This window comes from Lepus europaeus, chromosome 11, assembly GCF_033115175.1.
Source record: "Lepus europaeus isolate LE1 chromosome 11, mLepTim1.pri, whole genome shotgun sequence".
Classification (NCBI taxonomy): Eukaryota; Metazoa; Chordata; class Mammalia; order Lagomorpha; family Leporidae; genus Lepus; species Lepus europaeus.
In genome coordinates, this window is record NC_084837.1 from 76705807 (window position 1) to 76724848 (window position 19042).

Consider the following 19042-nt stretch of genomic DNA (forward strand, 5'->3'; position numbering starts at 1 on the left):
TCTTAATGACATTTACTCTGAAATGGATGAGCACCTGTAAATCACAGAACTGATAAGGAATAGTATTCGTCCTACACACTGGAAAAATTAAACTCTCTCATAAAATCTAACATGTTCTCCAAACCACTTTTACTGCTAGATTTTTTTTTCCTTGAGTGGATGAATATACACTCACTGAGCACAACTAAGTCAGGATTTAGGCTGAATTAAGTCAAACAGATTTAATCAAGTGTCTGCTAATTGTTAGGGAGTTAGTGGTGTGCAAGTTACTCAGTTTCTCTTACCTTGCTGTTCCTCATGTGCAGAGCAGGGAGGACCAGTCTGAAGGGCTGTCAGTATCTGAAGATTATATCATATATACAGTGTAGCTGGCCGTAAGTATGGGAACTCTGGGACTAAGTGGGACTACATCCTGTTGGTAAAAATAACATCAAAGGCGCTGGGAACTTGTAGCATAGATATTGTATCCTTTGAGCTTCCCCACATACAACTTTTATTCCTATCACATTATTTTTCTAATATATCTGTGGTAATTATTCTTGTGTACCCTTCTAGAAATGGAGGAAATGCATCTCTACAAAGTCAAAACGCTGTAGCTCTGGGGTTTTGGCAACAAATACAATCTGGAAATACTGATGAAAAACACAATGGACATGTAATGTGCACAACGACTTTTTAACATAGTACAACCAAGTATATTACATCTCTACCTGCCTTGGGATGGCAGATCTTTTTAATGTCCTTAATACTTGTTTGCTAGGTATATCCATTCCTTAATATTAGAAAAGGAAGTACACAACAACATCATTAAGTGTAGACTAAAAAACGACCAGAGTGCCTATTGCATCATTGGCTTCCCTCTTCAGAGTCCATAGCTTGGTGCCGAATCAAGTATACAGACAGTCCCCAACTGATGTTTCAACTCACATTTTCTCACGTTCATGATGGTGCAAAGCAATGACCATGTAATAGAAGCCATACTTCAGATTTTGAATTTTGATCTTTTCTTGGACTAACAATACAGTGGGCAGTGGGTGGCAGCAGCAACAACCCACAGCTCCCAGTCACCCACACAATCACCAGGGAAAACAGCTGTGAAACTCTGCAGTGTTCTGTGTTGTGAAGCTATGGGGTCTGATGGGTTAGGAACAGTAAATCACAGTTTTTCAGCTTACAAGGGGTTTAACAGAACATCACCCCTCATAGGTGCAGGAGCACCTATACACACTCTACTAGATGACATGAGGGGGACTTCAAAAAGTTCTGGAGAAAGCTAAGAAATACAGTTATTTTCATGAACAAATAACTTGAAATTTCTGCGTAGTTTTTTCATACCACACATTTCCATGAACTCTCTGAAGAACCCTCTTACTAAACAAAGCAAGTATTTAACAGCCGGCATTCTGAAAACAACCTCTCAAAATACTAATGGGCCAGCCTCCTGTTTTGGTTAGTTAACATCTTCTGATCAGTCCTCATTATTTTTTAAGAAGCTCGCCAATTAGTTCTTACTTCTATTTTTAGACCCCATGGTTCTTGATGTAAGACTATTTCTAGTAACAACACATTTAGACAAAAGTTAGGAAACCTGCCCAAAACAATTCACGCTGGGTTTCCTGGGGTTCTCTGGCATGTGAATGCTTCAGTCAGTGGGACCCAAAACGCAGCCTTCATTGCTCTATCAGACAGTGGACTGAGCAGCAGAACCAGGTGTGCAACCCAACACCCCACTGCTCTCCAGCAAGCCTTAGCACCAGCGCGGATTCACAGGCAGAGGCTTTACCCACTACACCACAATGCCAGCCCCTAATTTATTCTTCATATATTTCAAATTACAGGGTATTATATTTTTTTAAAAATTCTTTTATTTTCAATTTTTTAGTGGGCTAAGCCTCCACCTGCAGGGCTAGCATCTTATATTGGTGCCATTCAAGTCCCAACTGCTCTACTTCTGATCCAGCTCTCTGCTAACAGCCTGGGAAAGCAGAAGATGGTCCAAGTGCTTGGGCCCCTGTACCCACGTGGGAGACTCAGAAGAAGCTCCTGGCTTCAGTTTGGCCCAGCTCCGGCCACTGCAGCCATCTCGGGTGTGAACCAGCAGATGGAAGACCTTTCTCTCTCTCTCCTTCCCTCTGTCTGTAACTCTTCTTCTCAAATAAATAAATCTTTTTAAAAAAATCTAACACTGAAATTAAAAACTAGCCATTATTTTAAAATTATAAATAGCCCTAAGAATTTATAAAGTATAATAACCTAAAAACATATACAACTGTCAATTAATATACCTAACACACTTGCAGTTGTAAAATCATGTAAAAATACACAAACAAGAAATATGTATTTCTCCTTTTTAAAAATATCTCCTACTTAAACAGTATTTGTAAATTATTTTCATTCAGGTAATAGATACATCATACCTTTGTTTAATATCTTTCAATAACAAAAATGTAGACCCTTCAGTAATGGTTTTATTTTATGCATAAATAATGGATGGATATCCTACCTTTTTTTTTTTTTTTTTTTAAGATTTATTTATTTACTTAAAAGTCAGAGTTACACAGAGAGAAGGAAAGGCAGAGAGAGAAAGGTCTTCCATCTGATGGTTCACTCCCCAGTTGGCCACAACGGCCGGAGCTGGGCCTATCTGAAGCCAAGAGCTTCTTCTGGGTCTCCCATGCAGGTGCAGGGGCCCAAGAACATGGGCCATCTTCTGCTGCTTTTCTAGGCCACAGCAGAGAGCTGCATCAGAAGTGGAGCAGCTGGGACTCAAATCGGTGCCCATATGGGATGAAGGCACTGCAGGCGGCAGCTTTACCCACCACAGCACCGGCCCCACCTACCCATTAATTTTTTTTTTAAAGATTTTATTCATTTATTTAAGAGGTAGAATTACCACCGCAGCTGAGGGGATGACCAAGTAGAGTCAGCAACATTGCAGGCAGAACTGTAAATTTCTTGTTAGAGATGCCCCCTGCCTTTACCTGGCCAGCTCTCCTCCCAGGCGAGCTAAGTAATGAAAGTCAACAGAGTGCCTTCCCCTAGAAGGTTCACACCTCCCTTAGGATGTACCCCATGTGAAGAGATAGATAGGTCTGGGCCTCTTACAAGGCCTAAAGCCCAACAGATTATTATCAAGCCCCTTCTGTCAGGTTCTATTTGCCTCTCAATCAGAACACTTAATTGTAGCTTAGACAGCACCTTTCTTAGCTCCTCTAATAATGACTCTGTCCTTTGTTCTAGACCCTTTTCTAGCGCACTTGGGCCTCATTTCTTTGTAATCATAACCTCTACTCTACCACCAATGGCTCTACTCCCAACCTGTGTGTACTGATGGTCCTCTTCCCCACTTGATGCTGTATAATTGTTCAAAATTTGTCTACAAAGCCCTCTACCTACAAAAGATGAGTGACTTTTCTCCCAGTCTTGGCTGGAATCAGCTTTCCGGTCTGTTGGGTGTTCCCCAATAAACCCTTTCCCTTAAAAAAAAAAAAAAAGAAGGAGGTGCCTTTCTCTGAAGGGAGAACTTCCACTTTGACTATGACCTTGTCTAAATATGATCAGAGTCGGCGAACTTGGAAGGCTTCCATAGACTTGGCAACTCATGACGAGAGCCTAGGGTGGTTACTGGCGCCATAAACTAGAGTGTCAATTTGTTGGGTCAACAACAGGAGCCACTGTGCACTTGCTGGAGCAGCCGGGACTAGAACCGGTGCTCATATGGGATGCCGACACTGCAGGTGGAGGATTAACTTACTGTGCTTTGGCACTGGCCCCATACCCATTAATTCTCAAAAGCAATTAGGTACTTATTAGAAAAAAACTACCTAACAAATTTTAAAAGGCACCAGAATTCCGGTTTCCACAGTATTGTTAAGCTATAAAATCAATCCTTATTCTACCAGGAATCAAAGTATTCTTCAAAGTGGAAATTCTACAGCACCACCCCTGGCAGATTATTCAGCTCTTATCCCCAACATCCACAACCACCCATGAGAACTGTTAAACTAGGTCAAGGCAGTGCAGTGGAATCAGATTTCACTATACTAATCCATTATGCTCTTCTCAGATGCTAACAAACCCAAACTGGAAATACCACAATCAAAAGATATCATTTGAGATTGTTATATAAATTGTGAAGTTATACTTATAGCCCCACTTTTAAAACATGAGTAAAAGGAATATTTTACTGCAAATAAAATTTTATTTTATATATCCTTTTCCATGAATTTTTATAATTAATTATTACACAAATGCTCCTGGTGCCACAATTCATTTCTGTATTTAAAAAGAAAATTTTCATTCTTTACATAAACACATCTATCAAGGAAGACTTCACATGGAGACACCATCTACCATCCATAATCTGATGTTCTGCAGATGGCCGTGTAGGAGATGTATTTTTAATCACCTTTCATTTGAGTGACCTTCTGTAAAATACATGTCAATAATTTAACAAGTCCTAAGTCTCCAAAGGAGATTTTCAAACGCACACATTTTTAAGAATCATCCTCCATGTCCACATCCTGTTGTAGCTGTTGTACCATTTTTTCTTCCAGCTGCTTTCCTTTGCCTTTAAATAAAAATAAAAAATGTAGTCAATTCAACATGATGTGACCTTGCAAAATTTTTGACTGTTTTAGAGTATGTTAGTCATTTCTAAGAAACTCACATTCACTTGAGATCACTCAGTATTAGAGTAACTCAAAGAGCTGAAATCTGAACTAAAGCCACATGGATTTAGGGTCCCTCTTTCTTAACTCTGTAATATCTGCTTCAAAGAGGGAGACCGAAAAATAAGATGACCCCCCCCCACTGCTTTTGAAGTATGAATCTACACATGAAATGAATATGCCAAGAATTTTGTCTATTTTTTTTAATAAAATTTGGTACAAAAAGAACCTAGGTAGGACTTTTACACAGACCTTTTGTACGTGACATGCAGCTGCAGAAACAGACGTTTACTAAGGGTCAAGTACTCTGCACAGGTAAATTACAGTAACTAAAGTCGACAGGGTAAAAGGATGGTGCTAGAAAGCACCTCACAAACTATGCACATGAACTACTGTCCAAATGGGCAGCCACTCCAAAGTTACATAAGCAACAGAGAAGGCTTCAACATAAAACAGTAGTCCTCAAACCTTACTCTCAGAATCAGCTACAGAGCTACTAACGCAACAAGGGCCCAGACTTGAAGGGCCTGGGACTTGGCATTTATACTAGTATCTCCACGTAATTCCAATATCCAATGTAAGTTTGAGGGCCACAAAGAGAAAACAGTATCCTTTAATCAAAACAAGCAGGAGGAAAAATTCAACTATGAAATTACTACTTAAACCATTTTAACTTGGAGAGATATTTTATGGAAAACAGGATCAGATGAAAGGAAAAAACACCAAATACAACAAATCAGCTGCAACTGGAAAGAACACTGAACAAATTACATTTTTCTAAGCCAAGTCACATCATAAATGTACTAGAAGAAATAACATTTAGGAGAAAAATACCCTGAAGTAAGTCAGCTGGTACCAAGTTACACAGACAAAAACGGAAATTCTCATCTCTCTACTTTGCAATGCAGGACTTACCTGCAACAGGGGCCCGGAGAAGATGGATGTTTTGCTTCACTTCTTTGATGTCCTGAACTTTCTGTAGCTCTTTATTTTTCTTCAATCTAGAACAGAACACACCAAAGCCAAAATTCCAGTTACTAAAACTTCCTTAGATACACTATTCACAATATAGCTACCAAATTTTATGAATGAAATTAGCCACACAGATGAGAAATAAGAAGTAAATAGCTTTCCTTCTGCTCCCTCACTCCCCCACCGCCCCCACAAGCAGGAGCATCAAGACCTAGTGACCAGAGACTGTCTATTCTCTCAAGTTATTCCCAAATGGCAAGTGGTGAACTTTGCCATCTAAATTTAAGGTAAAGTCATCCATTGAGCCCTTACAGAAGGACATTTTCTACCCTAATGACTCAAATTCAAACTGATTTTCTAGTTCCCAGTTACCTTAAACAGGATACCAATACTACCAACTTGTACATTCACTGTATCCCTGTGGCTAGTCTGGCACAAAATGGGGGGAGGGGGGACATTCAATATATATTTGCTGAGTAAGCAAAAGATATGACTAAAACAATCAGCAAATCTCAGAGATCAATGTCTATTATGAACAGTCCTCTACTACGTCATACAACCTCTAATTATTAAAGTGCCCACATATTTTCTTAATAAATAACACTGTTTGGTTTATATAAATTTTTTGATCATTCAGTAATTGTAAGCACACAACAGACCCAGGATTTTCAAAGTAACTCAAGTTATGGAGCATTCCACAAAATACCTTGCCCTCCACTTTACAAAAATGTCAGTCATGGAAAACAAAGAAAGAAAAGATGACAAACTGTCCAGATTAAAAAAACCTGGAAAGATATGGCAACAAAGTACAATGCATGTTCCAGAGTTTTCTGTAGCTACGAAAAACATTATTAGAACAAGTGGTGAAATGTACACGAGGTCTGTATAACATTAGCATTGCATAGATATTTCTTTTCTTTAATAAATTTTCTGTGTTTGTACAGGAAAAATTCTTATTTTCAAGATACAGACACTTAAGTATACCTAGGAAGGAAGAGCATTGTCTTCAACTTTCTACACATGGCAACAAGGACTGTATGTAAATGTGGTAAAATGCTAACATACATGAGGTCTTTATGCTATTGTTTCAAGGTTTTTGAAAATTTGAAGCTATGCCAAAATAAAAAGTTAAAAAACAAAACTGATATCTCTTGATATCTACTAATAATTATAATTTTTCCAGAAGTTACTCCAAATATTCATACCTGTTCATTATAAATTTAGCTTGGCGTTTCTGTTTGATCTCTTCAACTCTCTTCATTGCATCAACTAAAAAAAAATTCATAAAAGTTAGTAAATTTATCTACATGCAAGCAGTAAGATTACAACCAGAAAGAGCTTTAACAAATATTTCTTTAGCATTCTGGTACAGAATGAATTTAAGTGAAAAAAAAAAAAAAATCAATGTCAAAACAATTCCTACCATTGAAGGCATGCACTCTGGGCTGACATCATTATCAATTTTCTCTTTCATAAATACTATATCTCTAACTTTTATCTTGCAAATGTCTTTACTGCTGTTAAAATTTCTTTCTACTTTAAACCAGTCCAGTGATTTCAAATTTTCTTCCGCTGAGAACATGGATTACAGGCAACTAATACCATGCTCACCTTGTAATCTCCATAAATAAAGACAGCACCTCCCTGGTCAATGGTACTTTTTCTTCAAGTGCCTAGGATCCACTGGCACATGGTGAATGCTGGTAGAATGGACCAGTCAATCAATACTGCCATATCCTCAGCCACCAGGATCCAATTATCTTAGAAACTATCTACAGGAACTTCGGCTACATAGGAGCCGAGACCAACTACGCTCTAGAGCCTCAGAGCAACACCAGTACCACCCAACAAAGACAAACTATGTGTGTAATTTTACATTGTCTAGTAACTTTTAAAACTAAAAGGAAAAGGTAGAAATTATATTTGCTAATATATTAATATATAATTACATGCATAAATATAATTGTTTAATAAATAAACAATAAATTTAACAATATATTGTTTAACCCAACACGTCCACAGTATTGTCATTCTAATAGGAATCGACATTTAAAAATCCAGTATGTTACACCTTTTTTCATATTATGTCTTCAAAACCCAGCAGCTATGTAGCATTCACAGGACAACTCAATTCAGACTAACCATGGTGGTACATGAAGAAATATATATATATCTGGAACAGCCTGACACACATATCTGTTAATTGTGTAAAACAGCAGAAAACGATTTTAAGACTCTCACACTGTCTATTCAGCAAATCTCCTTTTAAAAAATCTATTTTTAGGATCCCAATACAAAAGGATAACAGAGTCTTCTCAGGACAAAAATCAACACAGCAGATTCTTAGAGAAGGTAGATGTATAAATGAGTAGGGCTAGGGAATGACACTCTGTAACAAAACCTGAACCAGCGACCACAACAGGAACAGTGTAGCAGAAGGAAAGGCTAGAATGCATCTAAACTTGTTCACCTTTGTAGGCCACCAGCAATGCTTAACAAACGCATTAAGAACTGCAGAGACCACCACCTCTAAGGTCTTACAGACCACAGCACTATTTTTCATGAGCAATGTAAATCATATGAAAACTGCATGGAGGACCACAGGAACTGAATATCAACATACAACTAAAATGAGATGGCCACTTAATCTCAACACCAACTGAAATCAGACCAAAAATAAAGTAACTACGATTTATGTAAAAATGGGGGACAGCACTATGGTGCGGCAGATTTCAGCAGCTACCTGCGATGCCAGTATCCCACATCAGAGCACAAGCTCAAGTCCCAGCTTCTCTGCTTCTGATCCAGCTCACTGCTAATGAGCAAGGGAAACAGAAGACGCCGCAAGTACTTGGGCCTCTCCCAACTATATGAAAGACCAGGATGGAGTTCCAGGCTCCTGGCTTCAACTTGGTCCAGCCCATCTTTTGCAGCCAATTCGGGAGTGAACCAACAGATGGAAGAATTCTCTCTAGCCGGCGCCGCAGCTCACTAGGCTAATCCTCCGCCTTGCGGCGCCGGCACACCAGGTTCTAGTCCCGGTCGGGGCGCCGGATTCTGTCCCGGTTGCCCCTCTTCCAGGCCAGCTCCCTGCTGTGGCCAGGGAGTGCAGTGGAGGATGGCCCAAGTGCTTGGGCCCTGCACCCCATGGGAGACCAGGAGAAGCACCTGGCTCCTGCCTTCGGATCAGCGCGGTGCGCCGGCCACAGCGCGCCAGCTGCGGTGGCCATTGGAGGGTGAACCAACAGCAAAGGAAGACCTTTCTCTCTGTCTCTCTCTCTCACTGTCCACTCTGCCTGTCAAAAAAAAAAAAAAAAGAATTCTCTCTGCCTTTCCTTCTCTCTGCCATTTTGCCTTTCAAATAAAAATGAATCTTAAAAATGTAAAAATGATTTGGAGTTGCTATCTTCAAGTACTAAAAACAAAAATAAAACAAAAGTCAAAAATGTAATAAACTGAATGTGGTCCAGAAGCTAAACTTAAAGACTTTCCAATAATGTCCTTGGCAAGAGTGCCTTTAGAATCAATTTAAGGGGCCAGCGCTGTGGCGCCAGTGGGTTATAGCCTCAGCCTGCAATGCCAGCATCCCATATAGGCACCAACTGGAGTTCTGGATGCTCCATTTCCGATCCTGTTCCCTGCTAATGAGCCTGGGAAAGCACTGGAAGATGGCCCAAGTCCTTGGGACCCTGCACCCACGTGGGAGACCTAGATGAAGTCCCTGGCCCAGCCCTGGCCTTTGTGGCCATTTGCAGAGTGAACCAGCAGATGGAAGATCACTCTCTCTGTCTCTATCTCTCTTTATAACTCTTTCAAATAAAAAAATAAATCTTTTTAAAAAATCAACTTAAGAATTCTACAAAGTTATAAACCTCTTTGTAAATCCTTGAAATTGAATCAATGTTATTTCTTTACTAAATTAAACCCAGTAAAATCAACTGCTTCTCAGAAATTAATCTTCCTCTTAACTACAAAACAGAAAGGGAGGCCCTTATTTAAACAGACCAAAAAGAATTAAAAAAAAAAAAAAAAACAGGAAAGTAAAAGCAGGCAGGCAGAAGAAAACAAGGGGCAGTGAAGGAATACCTAGGGATAGGGATAGGAATACTTAGGGATTCGTGGACAGGGCAATTTCAAGTCTGGACTCTGGTTTCTGCACATGGCCCAGGAAGACACAGCTTTCTCCCATCAGCACTACAAAGATCCACAACATTTCCAACTCCTCTCCTGAAGAATTGTGAATGACAGGGAAAATGTACTGAAAGTGACACCCTGCTATGACCATCAGGAGAGTGCTAAGGTTTATGGAACTGTGGCCTATCACCCTCACACTCAACACCAGACACTGCTCAATGGTGGCCATGGGAGACGAAAAGCCAAGGGGGGAGGAGGGGCCAGGGAGGTGGGGGCTCCAACACACGCCACGAAACTAGCTCAAGGGACTAAATTTTATTACACATGGGACATTTTTCATTAAAGCCTCTGCCTACTTTAGGAATAAAAGACAAAAGCCGGATATTACTGCTTTTAATTGTTGTAGCCTCTAACTTCATTTTTATCCAAGTCAAGCACTTAGAAGTTCCCTCAGGAAACCTGTGACGATCCCCTTCCATGCTGAATGCTTTATTTTTAAAGAAACACAGCAAAGTCACAAAACAGCATCCATATGAGTGCTGGTTCAAGTCCCGGCTGATCCACTTTGGATGCAACTCCCTGCTAAAAAGTGTCTGGGAGGACAGCAGAAGATGGCCCAAGGGCGTGGGTCCCTGCCCCTGCCATTGCAGCAATTTAGGGAATGAACAGCAGATGAAGATCTCTGTCTCTCCCCTTCTCTCTATAACTCTGCCTTTCAACTCAATAAATATCAAATATAATCAACCAAATAAAATATTTATTGAGTAGGTGAAAGGCAGAGTTACAGAGAGAGGGAAAGTTGGAGAGACTGAGAGATCCTCCATCCGCTGGTTCACTCCCCAAATGGCAGCTACAGCAAGGACTGGGCCATGCCAAAGCCCAGAGCTGGGAGCTTTTTCTAGGTCTCCCATGTGGGTGCCAGGGGGCCCACATTCTCTGCTGCTTTTCCCAGGCGCATTAGCAGGTAGCTGGGTGGGAAGTAGACAAGCCAGGATTTGAACCAGCATTGGTGCAGGCAGTGGCTTAACCCATTATGCCACAATGCTGTCCCCAAATAAATAAATCTCTTATTTAAAAAAAAAAAAAAAAGGCCAGTGCCGCGGCTCACTAGGCTAATCCTCCACCTACGGCACCAGCACCCCAGGCTCTAGTCCCGGTTGGGGCGCCAGATTCTGTCCCGGCTGCTCCTCTTCCAGTCCAGCTCTCTGCTGTGGCCTGGGAGTGCAGTGGAGGATGGCCCAGGTCCTTGGGCCCTGCACCCGCATGGGAGACCAGGAGAAGGCACCTGGCTCCTGGCTTCGGATCAGCACAACGCGCCGGCCGTAGCAGCCACTTGGGAGGCGAACCAACAGAAAAGGGAAGACCTTGCTGTCTCTCTCTCACTGTCTAACTCTGCCTGTCAAAAAAAAAAAAAAAAAAAAAAAAAGCACGAAATTTTATAAAGTACACAGACTACTTATGCAGTTTATATCCCTAAACTAAACGATCTAAACTCTTAAAAAGTTTCTTGGGTTTGGAGTATATTTTTGTGTCTTTACAACTCTGTGTGGGAACATGAAGTAGTATCCAGCCTCATAATTACATTATTTTATGATGAGCACACTGACCAGTTCTGAACAGAATTTGGATCAGCTTATAATAAAAGACACAAACTCAACAGAATTTTTAAATAAGGATAAAAGAATAAAGGTGAAGCAAGAAAAAATCATATTTAAACAAGCCAACATTTCAAATTACAAAAATAACTCAAACCAAGTTCTCTGGAATAGTCCCAGTGTTCCCTGTGACTTACTAGTTTTATTCCACAGCTCTCTCTGGTATTTGACAGGTTCATTTCTTCGTTTTTCAAATTCAAATGAATTATCCTGTAAGAGGAAGCAGAGGTGGGTGAGAGTGGTACGCTTTTAAGACAGGCAGAAATAAGTATCTCTTAAAACACCCTCCTTTTGGCCGGTGCCGCGGCTCAATAGGCTAATCCTCCGCCTTGCGGCGCCGGCACCCCTGGTTCTAGTCCTGGTCGGGGCACCGGATTCTGTCCCAGTTGCCCCTCTTCCAGTCCAGCTCTCTGCTGTGGCCCGGGAGTGCAGTGGAGGATGGCCCAAGTCCTTGGGCCCTGCACCTGCATGGGAGACCAGGAGAAGCACCTGGCTCCTGGCTTCGGATCGGCATAGTTCTGGCCGTAGCGGCCATTTAGGGAGTGAACCAATGGAAAGGAAGACCTTTCTCTCTGTCTCTCTCTCTCACTGTCCACTCTGCCTGTCAAAAAAAAAAAACAAACCCACCCTCCTTTTCACGAGAGTTCTGAGCATGCACAACTAAGAAACCCCTCAGAGTGATCTCAGGGAAGTATAAAAGCATAGTTTTCAACCTTCTCCTCCGCACACACAGCTGTACTGAAAACATGACTATAGACAGGTGACTCTGAGAGAGGGCAGGCATGTAACAATCATGGGGATGATAAATAAACTGAAAAAGGCTCTTCTCCTCTTTGCCCTCCCAGGTAAGACTGACAGCCAGAAAACTTCTTACGAGGTTAAACCATATGAAATCACCATTTCTCACATCCCAAAGGGGTCAAACACCAAGAATTTCTTATGGTTCAACCTAAATGCCTGCTATAGCAAAAATGTATGAAAAGACACAACTTCAAATAAATACGGTGCTGCTTTCCAGGATCTAAGCTCAGCCTGCATGTCTTCAGGTCCTCTCCAAACGTCGATGCCATTTCTACTAGCTGGTATTCCGAGAGTTAATGACCAACGTTTATTCTTCTTCAAATACACAAAACCACCCGGGAAAAACAACAGGTATTAGCTATCTGACACCGTCACATGGAACAGGACTGATGCATACTTGGCTATTTCGTTTGCATACACACACCTCTGTTCAGATCACAATAACCTCAGCACCACCAAGGTAAACAGCAAGCAGCAAATGACTGCGCAGCATGCTCATGCTTTCTTCACGCCTGCCTCTTACATGTCAGGTGCCGTGCTGCTTCTCATGCAGCTGAGAATCACCTGTGTGACAAGAACTGCAATGTGGCCTTGCATCTTGTCAGACTGTATTCTCCACCTTCATGGAGCAGCTCTCTAGTCAAGGAGGCCAGGAAAGGCCCTCATGGCAAGTGCTGGTAGACAGAGCACAGAGCAGTAGAGAGCAGAGACCGAGGGGATGGCCTTGGGGGGCAGAGAAACCCATGGAAGGAGGACATCATTTAAAACTCTGCCTCCCACCTCCTCCTCTTACGGGATCACACAGAGACAAGCCTCACAGATCCTGACATCAATTCAATAACACCAACATGATCCTGGGGGCTTACCCCACGGAACTCCCTCACCGCTGCGCTTCCTACTTTTCCTCCTATTTTCTCTACCCTCAGACTCAAGTCCTGCTATGGAAGTCTAGCACCTGATCAATGAGTCCATTACAGACCCTACCAGAGCCCTCACTGCTGTTCAGGAATCCTTAAATGAACTTCATAGCTCCCTCTCAAAATCCTTGAGCACCAACTTCCACCTTCACCTCAATCAATCCATTAAAATGATTTTCCGCTTTCTTTCCAAGTGCTAAAAATAGCTTTTGTAGAATAAGCAAAAATCACTTTCACAAAGCTGGATTAGAAATGTTCTCCCCTTTCCAGAACCCTACAGAACTTTGTTTTGCAGGATCATGGGAGAATGAGAGCATTTCTACACCCAAATGTAAAAGCACCAGAAGCACTCACCCATCTCGTTACCGCAAGTCCTGCTTTGGTTCATCAGAACACATCGTCTGACCCAGCCGAAATTAATACGAGAGCTGACTGCACTCACCACTGTAAGCTCTTTGCCAGCTGCTTTCCGGAACGCTTTAGTCCACCTGACCTTGCGAGGGTTGCGCTTCTTTTTAAAGTTTTTATGACATTTGGATTTGCAGAATCTGAACACCTACAAGAAAAATACAGAAAAATCAAAGTTAAAGTTTTCTATCATAGAATGTTACCCCATCGGACAAAACTTCTAAGGAACAACAATGATTCTCATTCACAACTCCTTTTACTTAAAACACCGCTGAGAAATGTGTGAGACATAGCTTGTTATGAGAAGACTGAAACTTTTTGACTTTCAAACATCATCCCAACTACGTAAGAGCCCTGAAATGTGATTAAAAACGACTCATTAGGGAGCAGGCACTGGGCAGTGGTTAAGATGTCATCTGAGACATCTGCACACCGTATCGGGGGTGTCTGGGTTCGAATCCCTGCTCCAGTCCTGATTCCAGCTTTGTGCTAAAGCACCCTCTGGGAGGCAGGAGATGATGGCTCAAGTACTTGGGTTCCTGATACTCATGTGAGAAACCGGGATTGAGTTCCTGGCTCCAGGCTTTGGCCTGGTCCGGCTCCAGCAGTTGGATCTCGATCACTCTCTCTCCCCTGCCATTCAAATAACTAATTGTTTTTTGTTTTTTTTTTTTAAAAAACTACTCATCATTTTCAGAGTAACAGTAAAGTCATATAATGAATTAAACAAAAGGAAATCATTTTAAGTAAAATCATTAAGTGCCTTCTTAATTCAAGATAATTCCCAAAATTCACTTTCTGTATGCTTCAATGAGGATACAAGTTTCAAACAACTGTTCTGAAACCTCCTTTGATTCTTTCCATCTTTTTTTTTTTTTTTTAAGATTTATTTATTTATTTGAAAGAGTTACACAGAGGAGAGGCAGAGAGAGCAGAGAGAGAGGTCTTCCATCCACTGGTTCACTCCCCAATTGGCCACGACGGCCGGAGCTGCGTTGATCCAAAGCCAGGAGCCAGGAGCTTCCTCCGGGTCTTCCCACGCAGGTGCAGGGGCCCAAGGACTTGGGCCATGTTCTACTGCTTTCCCAGGCATAGCTAAGAGCTGGATCGGAAGTGGAGCATCTGGGACTTGAACCAGTGCCCATTTGGATGGCAGCACTGCAGGCAGTAGCTTTACCTGCTACACCACAGCACCAGACCCTCCACCCTTCTTAAAAGCATAAAATAATCCTAAAGGCAACTAAAACTGACAAGAGATTTGTTTTCTAAAATACTTATTCAAGTCTACCAGCAAAAACTACTTTAATTCTTCACCATCATTCCAAAAGATGTGACCCTTTAACAGTGCTAATTTACAACTTGATGTTTCAATGTGTTCCTGAAATGGCTTATGAAGACTTGTAAGTTTAAAGTACATCATTTTACCGGGTAATAGAATACTCTGCAATTTGCGTATATGACTGGAGGAAATGTGAAGACAAACAGCAATTCTTTAGATTTTATGAACCTTGGTAAATGAAATTGAGTTGAATTATCACACTTAGAAGGTATAACTAAAAAAAATAGGTTAAAATGGACAATATTAGGGCAAGCGTTTGGCATAGAGATAAAGAAACCACTTGGGACACCCACATCCCATACTGGAGTGCATGGGTTCCAGACATGGTTCCACTCCCATTCCAGCTTCCTGCTAATGCACACCTAGGGAGACAGCCAGTGATGCCTCATGTAAATGAATTCCTGCTACCCACCTGAGTTCCCTGCTACCTGCTTCAACTTACAGTCCAACACCAGCTGTTGCAGCAATGGCGAGTGAAATAGTGGATGGGAGATTTTTCTACTTCTCTTTCTCTCTCTCTCCCTCTCTCTCTCTCCCTCTCTCTCTATAAATCTAGCAAATTTTTTTTAGAAAAATGAACAGGAGTGGCCAGCATTGCTGCACAGTGGGTTAAGCCACTGTCTGAAACACTGGCATCCACGTGAGCATCAGTTCAAGTCCCAGCTGCTCCACTTCCAATCCAGCTCCCCGCTAATGCATCTGGGAAAGCAGCTGGAGACCCAGTGACTTGGGCCCATGCCACTTACATGGGAGACCCAGATGGAGTCCCTGGTTCCTGCCCTTGGCCTTGCCCAGACTTAGACACTGCAGCCATTTAGGGGATGAACCAGCAAAAGACTTCTCATTCTCCCTTCGTAATTCTGCCTTTCAAATAAATAAATTAATCTTTAAAAGAAAAAACAGTATAAATATTTCAAACTAAATAAACCTCTGTATATAGCACAGATCAAAATTCTTTTCACTTCCTATGTACTTTGCCCTACGGGGAACTTCAAGCACTACATATAGAACACAGACTTTTTTAGAAAGCACCCTTCCATCTCGGCCTCCACCACCCGCACCCTCAACATGCACACAAACCAGCCTCTCACTTTAGCCTCGAGTCCTTCGAATTCTTCTTGCTCAACTCATTTGACAAATACTTTAGTCTTAACCAGGCTGTATGTATTTTTCCCGCTTACAAAATATGTAAAAATACAAGGGTACTACAAAAAGTCATGGGAAAATGAAATTAAAAGTGCAACACAAAAGGTTTGTGAAATCCATGCAGTCTTTCCAAATATGCATCTTCCACGAATATTTTGAAGTCCCCTTGTATGCACAGATTTCAACTTTTTGCGCGGAAATAAATCTACCTGTTCCACTTCCACAAAATTTTTGAAACAGCTTCATATGAGCATTAGCAGTGACTCTACCATGCAAAAGTTACCTTAGGAAAGCGAGAGGTGTCTATGCAAGACAGTGTCAAGAGCTCTGGTAAAGGCAGGAGGACAGAAAAGAGAAAAATGCCTCGTCCTCATCAGAGCCAAGGGGGCTCTGTCCTGTCCTGTCCTGAGGCAGAACGGGCAGGGCTTGGTAATTAAACAAACGGGGAAAGACGGACTGGTTCTCACAATTCTAGGCACGTGAGGGTTGTATTAATTCAGACAGCAAAAGGATTAAAGGTAAAAGTAAATTCTGAGCAGGCCCACGGTTGGGTGCAACCAGGAATTCCCCACGCAGTGGGAGCTAAGGTGTACAGGTGACAATCACCAGCAGTTTAGAAGAGATGGGTGCTCTTTGTTAGAGCTGCACGTCTTCAGATGCCCCCTCCCTCCCCTCCCCACCCTCCCTGTCAACTCAGATAGTCGACTCCTTGCCAATCCGACACTGTCCCTGCTAGCAACACAGACGTTCTCAGCAATGCGAACTTCCACTATGTCTACCGAATCCACAGCCAGCTCTAAGCAGCTCGAACTCCAACACCCTGCTGACACGCAGTGTTGGACGAGAACTGCAATTGTATCACGTTCCTGACAACAAGTGTTCAAGATCTCCTGGACATTCGTGCAAGTTCCCAGACACAGTTTTCAGCAAGATTCCCTGCTCGCAATTTAATATGCCCGCCTTTGGTCAATAAGAGATACAAGGTAACGAAGCGGGAATGGTAATTCGTAAGGGTGTAAAAATAACTTCGCTAAACAGATACTGCAACTCAACAGATCTGGTATAAACGCGCAATCTGTATTTTTAACAAGCGCCCTGTAAGTCAGAAGAGCTCAAATTCGGAGAAACACGTTACGGAAGCGCAGGAAGGGGCTCCACTCTGATATGAGAGATTACACTCCAAGTCTTCACAACTAAATTGCATAGCTAGATGTATGTGTTTGTTACGCATTCCATGAAAAACACACAGGCTTATTACACGCGCATTCCTGGCACTTCCCCACGCCTCTAACGACAGCTACAACCCATTCTCTTACTCGGAGACGTAACAGCTCCGTCCCGTGCCGCAGCTCAAACTTGATTTTTCCTCCCACCTAGAGTGCCCTCTCCTCTCTCTCTAACACACAGAGTAAACATCACCTCCGTTCTGGGACTTTTCATCCGCAACCCTCCCCGGCTCCCCTCTCGCAACTTTAACGCCCAGCTCTACCGGGAAGTCACCGGCCACTCCTCTAACCACTTCTTCACACTGTGGACACGACCACGTCTTCTCTCGATGGACGGGGACCTGCGGAACGCCTGACTGGGCATGCGCCCAACAACAGTGCATTCAACAATCTGAACCTCGTACAGGGGGGACCAAGCTGTCCTACAAGAGAGCCAGGCTTCCCGGCGGCGCGGGCCGGGCTCGCTCCTGACTCGTCTCTGCGAACCCCGCCCAAGGGTGGTCCGGCCCCCAGCCGCGCTCAGACACCAGCAATGAGAGCCTCCCCGAACACGAGACAGGCCAGGGCCCCAGGAACAGGACGGAGAACCCGGGCCAGAGCCGGCGTCCACCGCCACGCTGGCCTCGGCCGCCGCACCTTGCAGTCGTTGCGGACGAACATCATGCCGTGGCCGGGGTAGATGGGCCCCGAACAGAAGTAACACTTCTCGATCCGCATGCTGAATCCGCGTGGGTACCCACGGACCAAACGGCCTAGCCCGAGAGGAAGTGACGTAGCCCGGCCACAGGAAGTGATTCTCCTCCCCGACCCCGGCCCCAACCCGGAAAAGACAAGCACCTTCCAGTCTTGCCGGCCAAGAAGACTGGATCCAAACGTGATAGCGCCTCCTAGAGGCCGGGCGGGCAACAGCGCTGCCGTCCGGCGCAGGCGCAGAGCCGCAGACTAGGCCTGGCCGCCTTTGGGAAGGAATGTGTTTTAATTAGAATTTGTGCGCTCAATCATAGAAGGATTTTTCTGTAGGAATCCTGTAAGGCCTATGTAGAGATGTTCTCTCTGAAAAGATTTTTGTTTTACTTATAGAGAGTAATTCAAAGCAAATCACTTCTTTAGGTTAACACCTTGGATTATTCATGGAAAAATTAAATAGTATGAATTTGAACTCAGACCCATCGAAGCACAGATTTGTGGTTACAAGTTGTCATAAGAGACTAAGGACAAAGACTAGGTTCTGGCTTTGTGTTTGGGTATTGACAGAGTTAGCTGCAATACCCTACCCCCTATCAAGCCTGAGGTTTTGTCTTTTAATTATGTGTAGCCATTAAAACCAGGCATCCTGATTACTACTGGTGGCAAAACGAAACCAAAAGCAAACCACATTCAGCATTAACTAATTTTTAAGTTGCCTCTGTTGCTGCTGCCTGCTTGGGCAGGGAGGGGTGGTCTTAGGTTATTTCCTTTACCTTCTTAAGAAAGCAACAGTAAATTTAAAAATGCTTGTGTTGGGACTGCTGCTGTGGCACAATGGGGTAAACCACTGCCTAGGACACTCACATCCCATATGAGGGCTGGTTCAAGACCTGGCTGCTGCACTTCTGATCCAGCTCCTTGCTAATGCACCTGGGAAAGCAGTGCAAGATGGCCCAAGTGCTTGGGCTCCTACACCCATGTGGGAGACCTGGAAGAAGCTCCTGGCTCCTGGAGCCTGGCCCAACCCTGGCTGTTGCAGCCACTTGGTGAGTCAACCAGTGGAGGAAGAACTCTCTCTCTTGCTGTA

The 19042-nt window shown here is 43.0% G+C and overlaps 1 protein-coding gene across 1 annotated transcript; it reads right to left on the reverse strand.

The window, feature by feature from the left end:
* Positions 1–4175: 4175 nt before the first annotated feature.
* RSL24D1 (ribosomal L24 domain containing 1) lies at positions 4176–18050 on the reverse strand. Its single transcript, XM_062204783.1, has 6 exons — positions 17905–18050; positions 13592–13705; positions 11569–11641; positions 6848–6911; positions 5586–5671; positions 4176–4570 (listed from the first exon to the last, which is right to left on the reverse strand). Exons 1-6 carry the CDS (start codon positions 17983–17985, stop codon positions 4497–4499), a joined length of 492 nt encoding a protein of 163 aa, XP_062060767.1. The 5' UTR covers positions 17986–18050; the 3' UTR covers positions 4176–4496.
* Positions 18051–19042: the final 992 nt, after the last annotated feature.

Bases quoted from the DNA above. Each gene is read 5' to 3' on its own strand.
- RSL24D1 (XM_062204783.1), bottom strand. From the start codon at position 17,985: ATGCGGATCGAGAAGTGTTACTTCTGTTCGGGGCCCATCTACCCCGGC. The intron at 13,706-17,904 runs GTGCGGCGGCCG...TTTTTCTTGTAG, and splicing joins TCGTCCGCAACGACTGCAAG to GTGTTCAGATTCTGCAAATC. The intron at 5,672-6,847 runs GTATGAATATTT...GTTCTGTTCTAG, and splicing joins GCTAAATTTATAATGAACAG to ATTGAAGAAAAATAAAGAGC.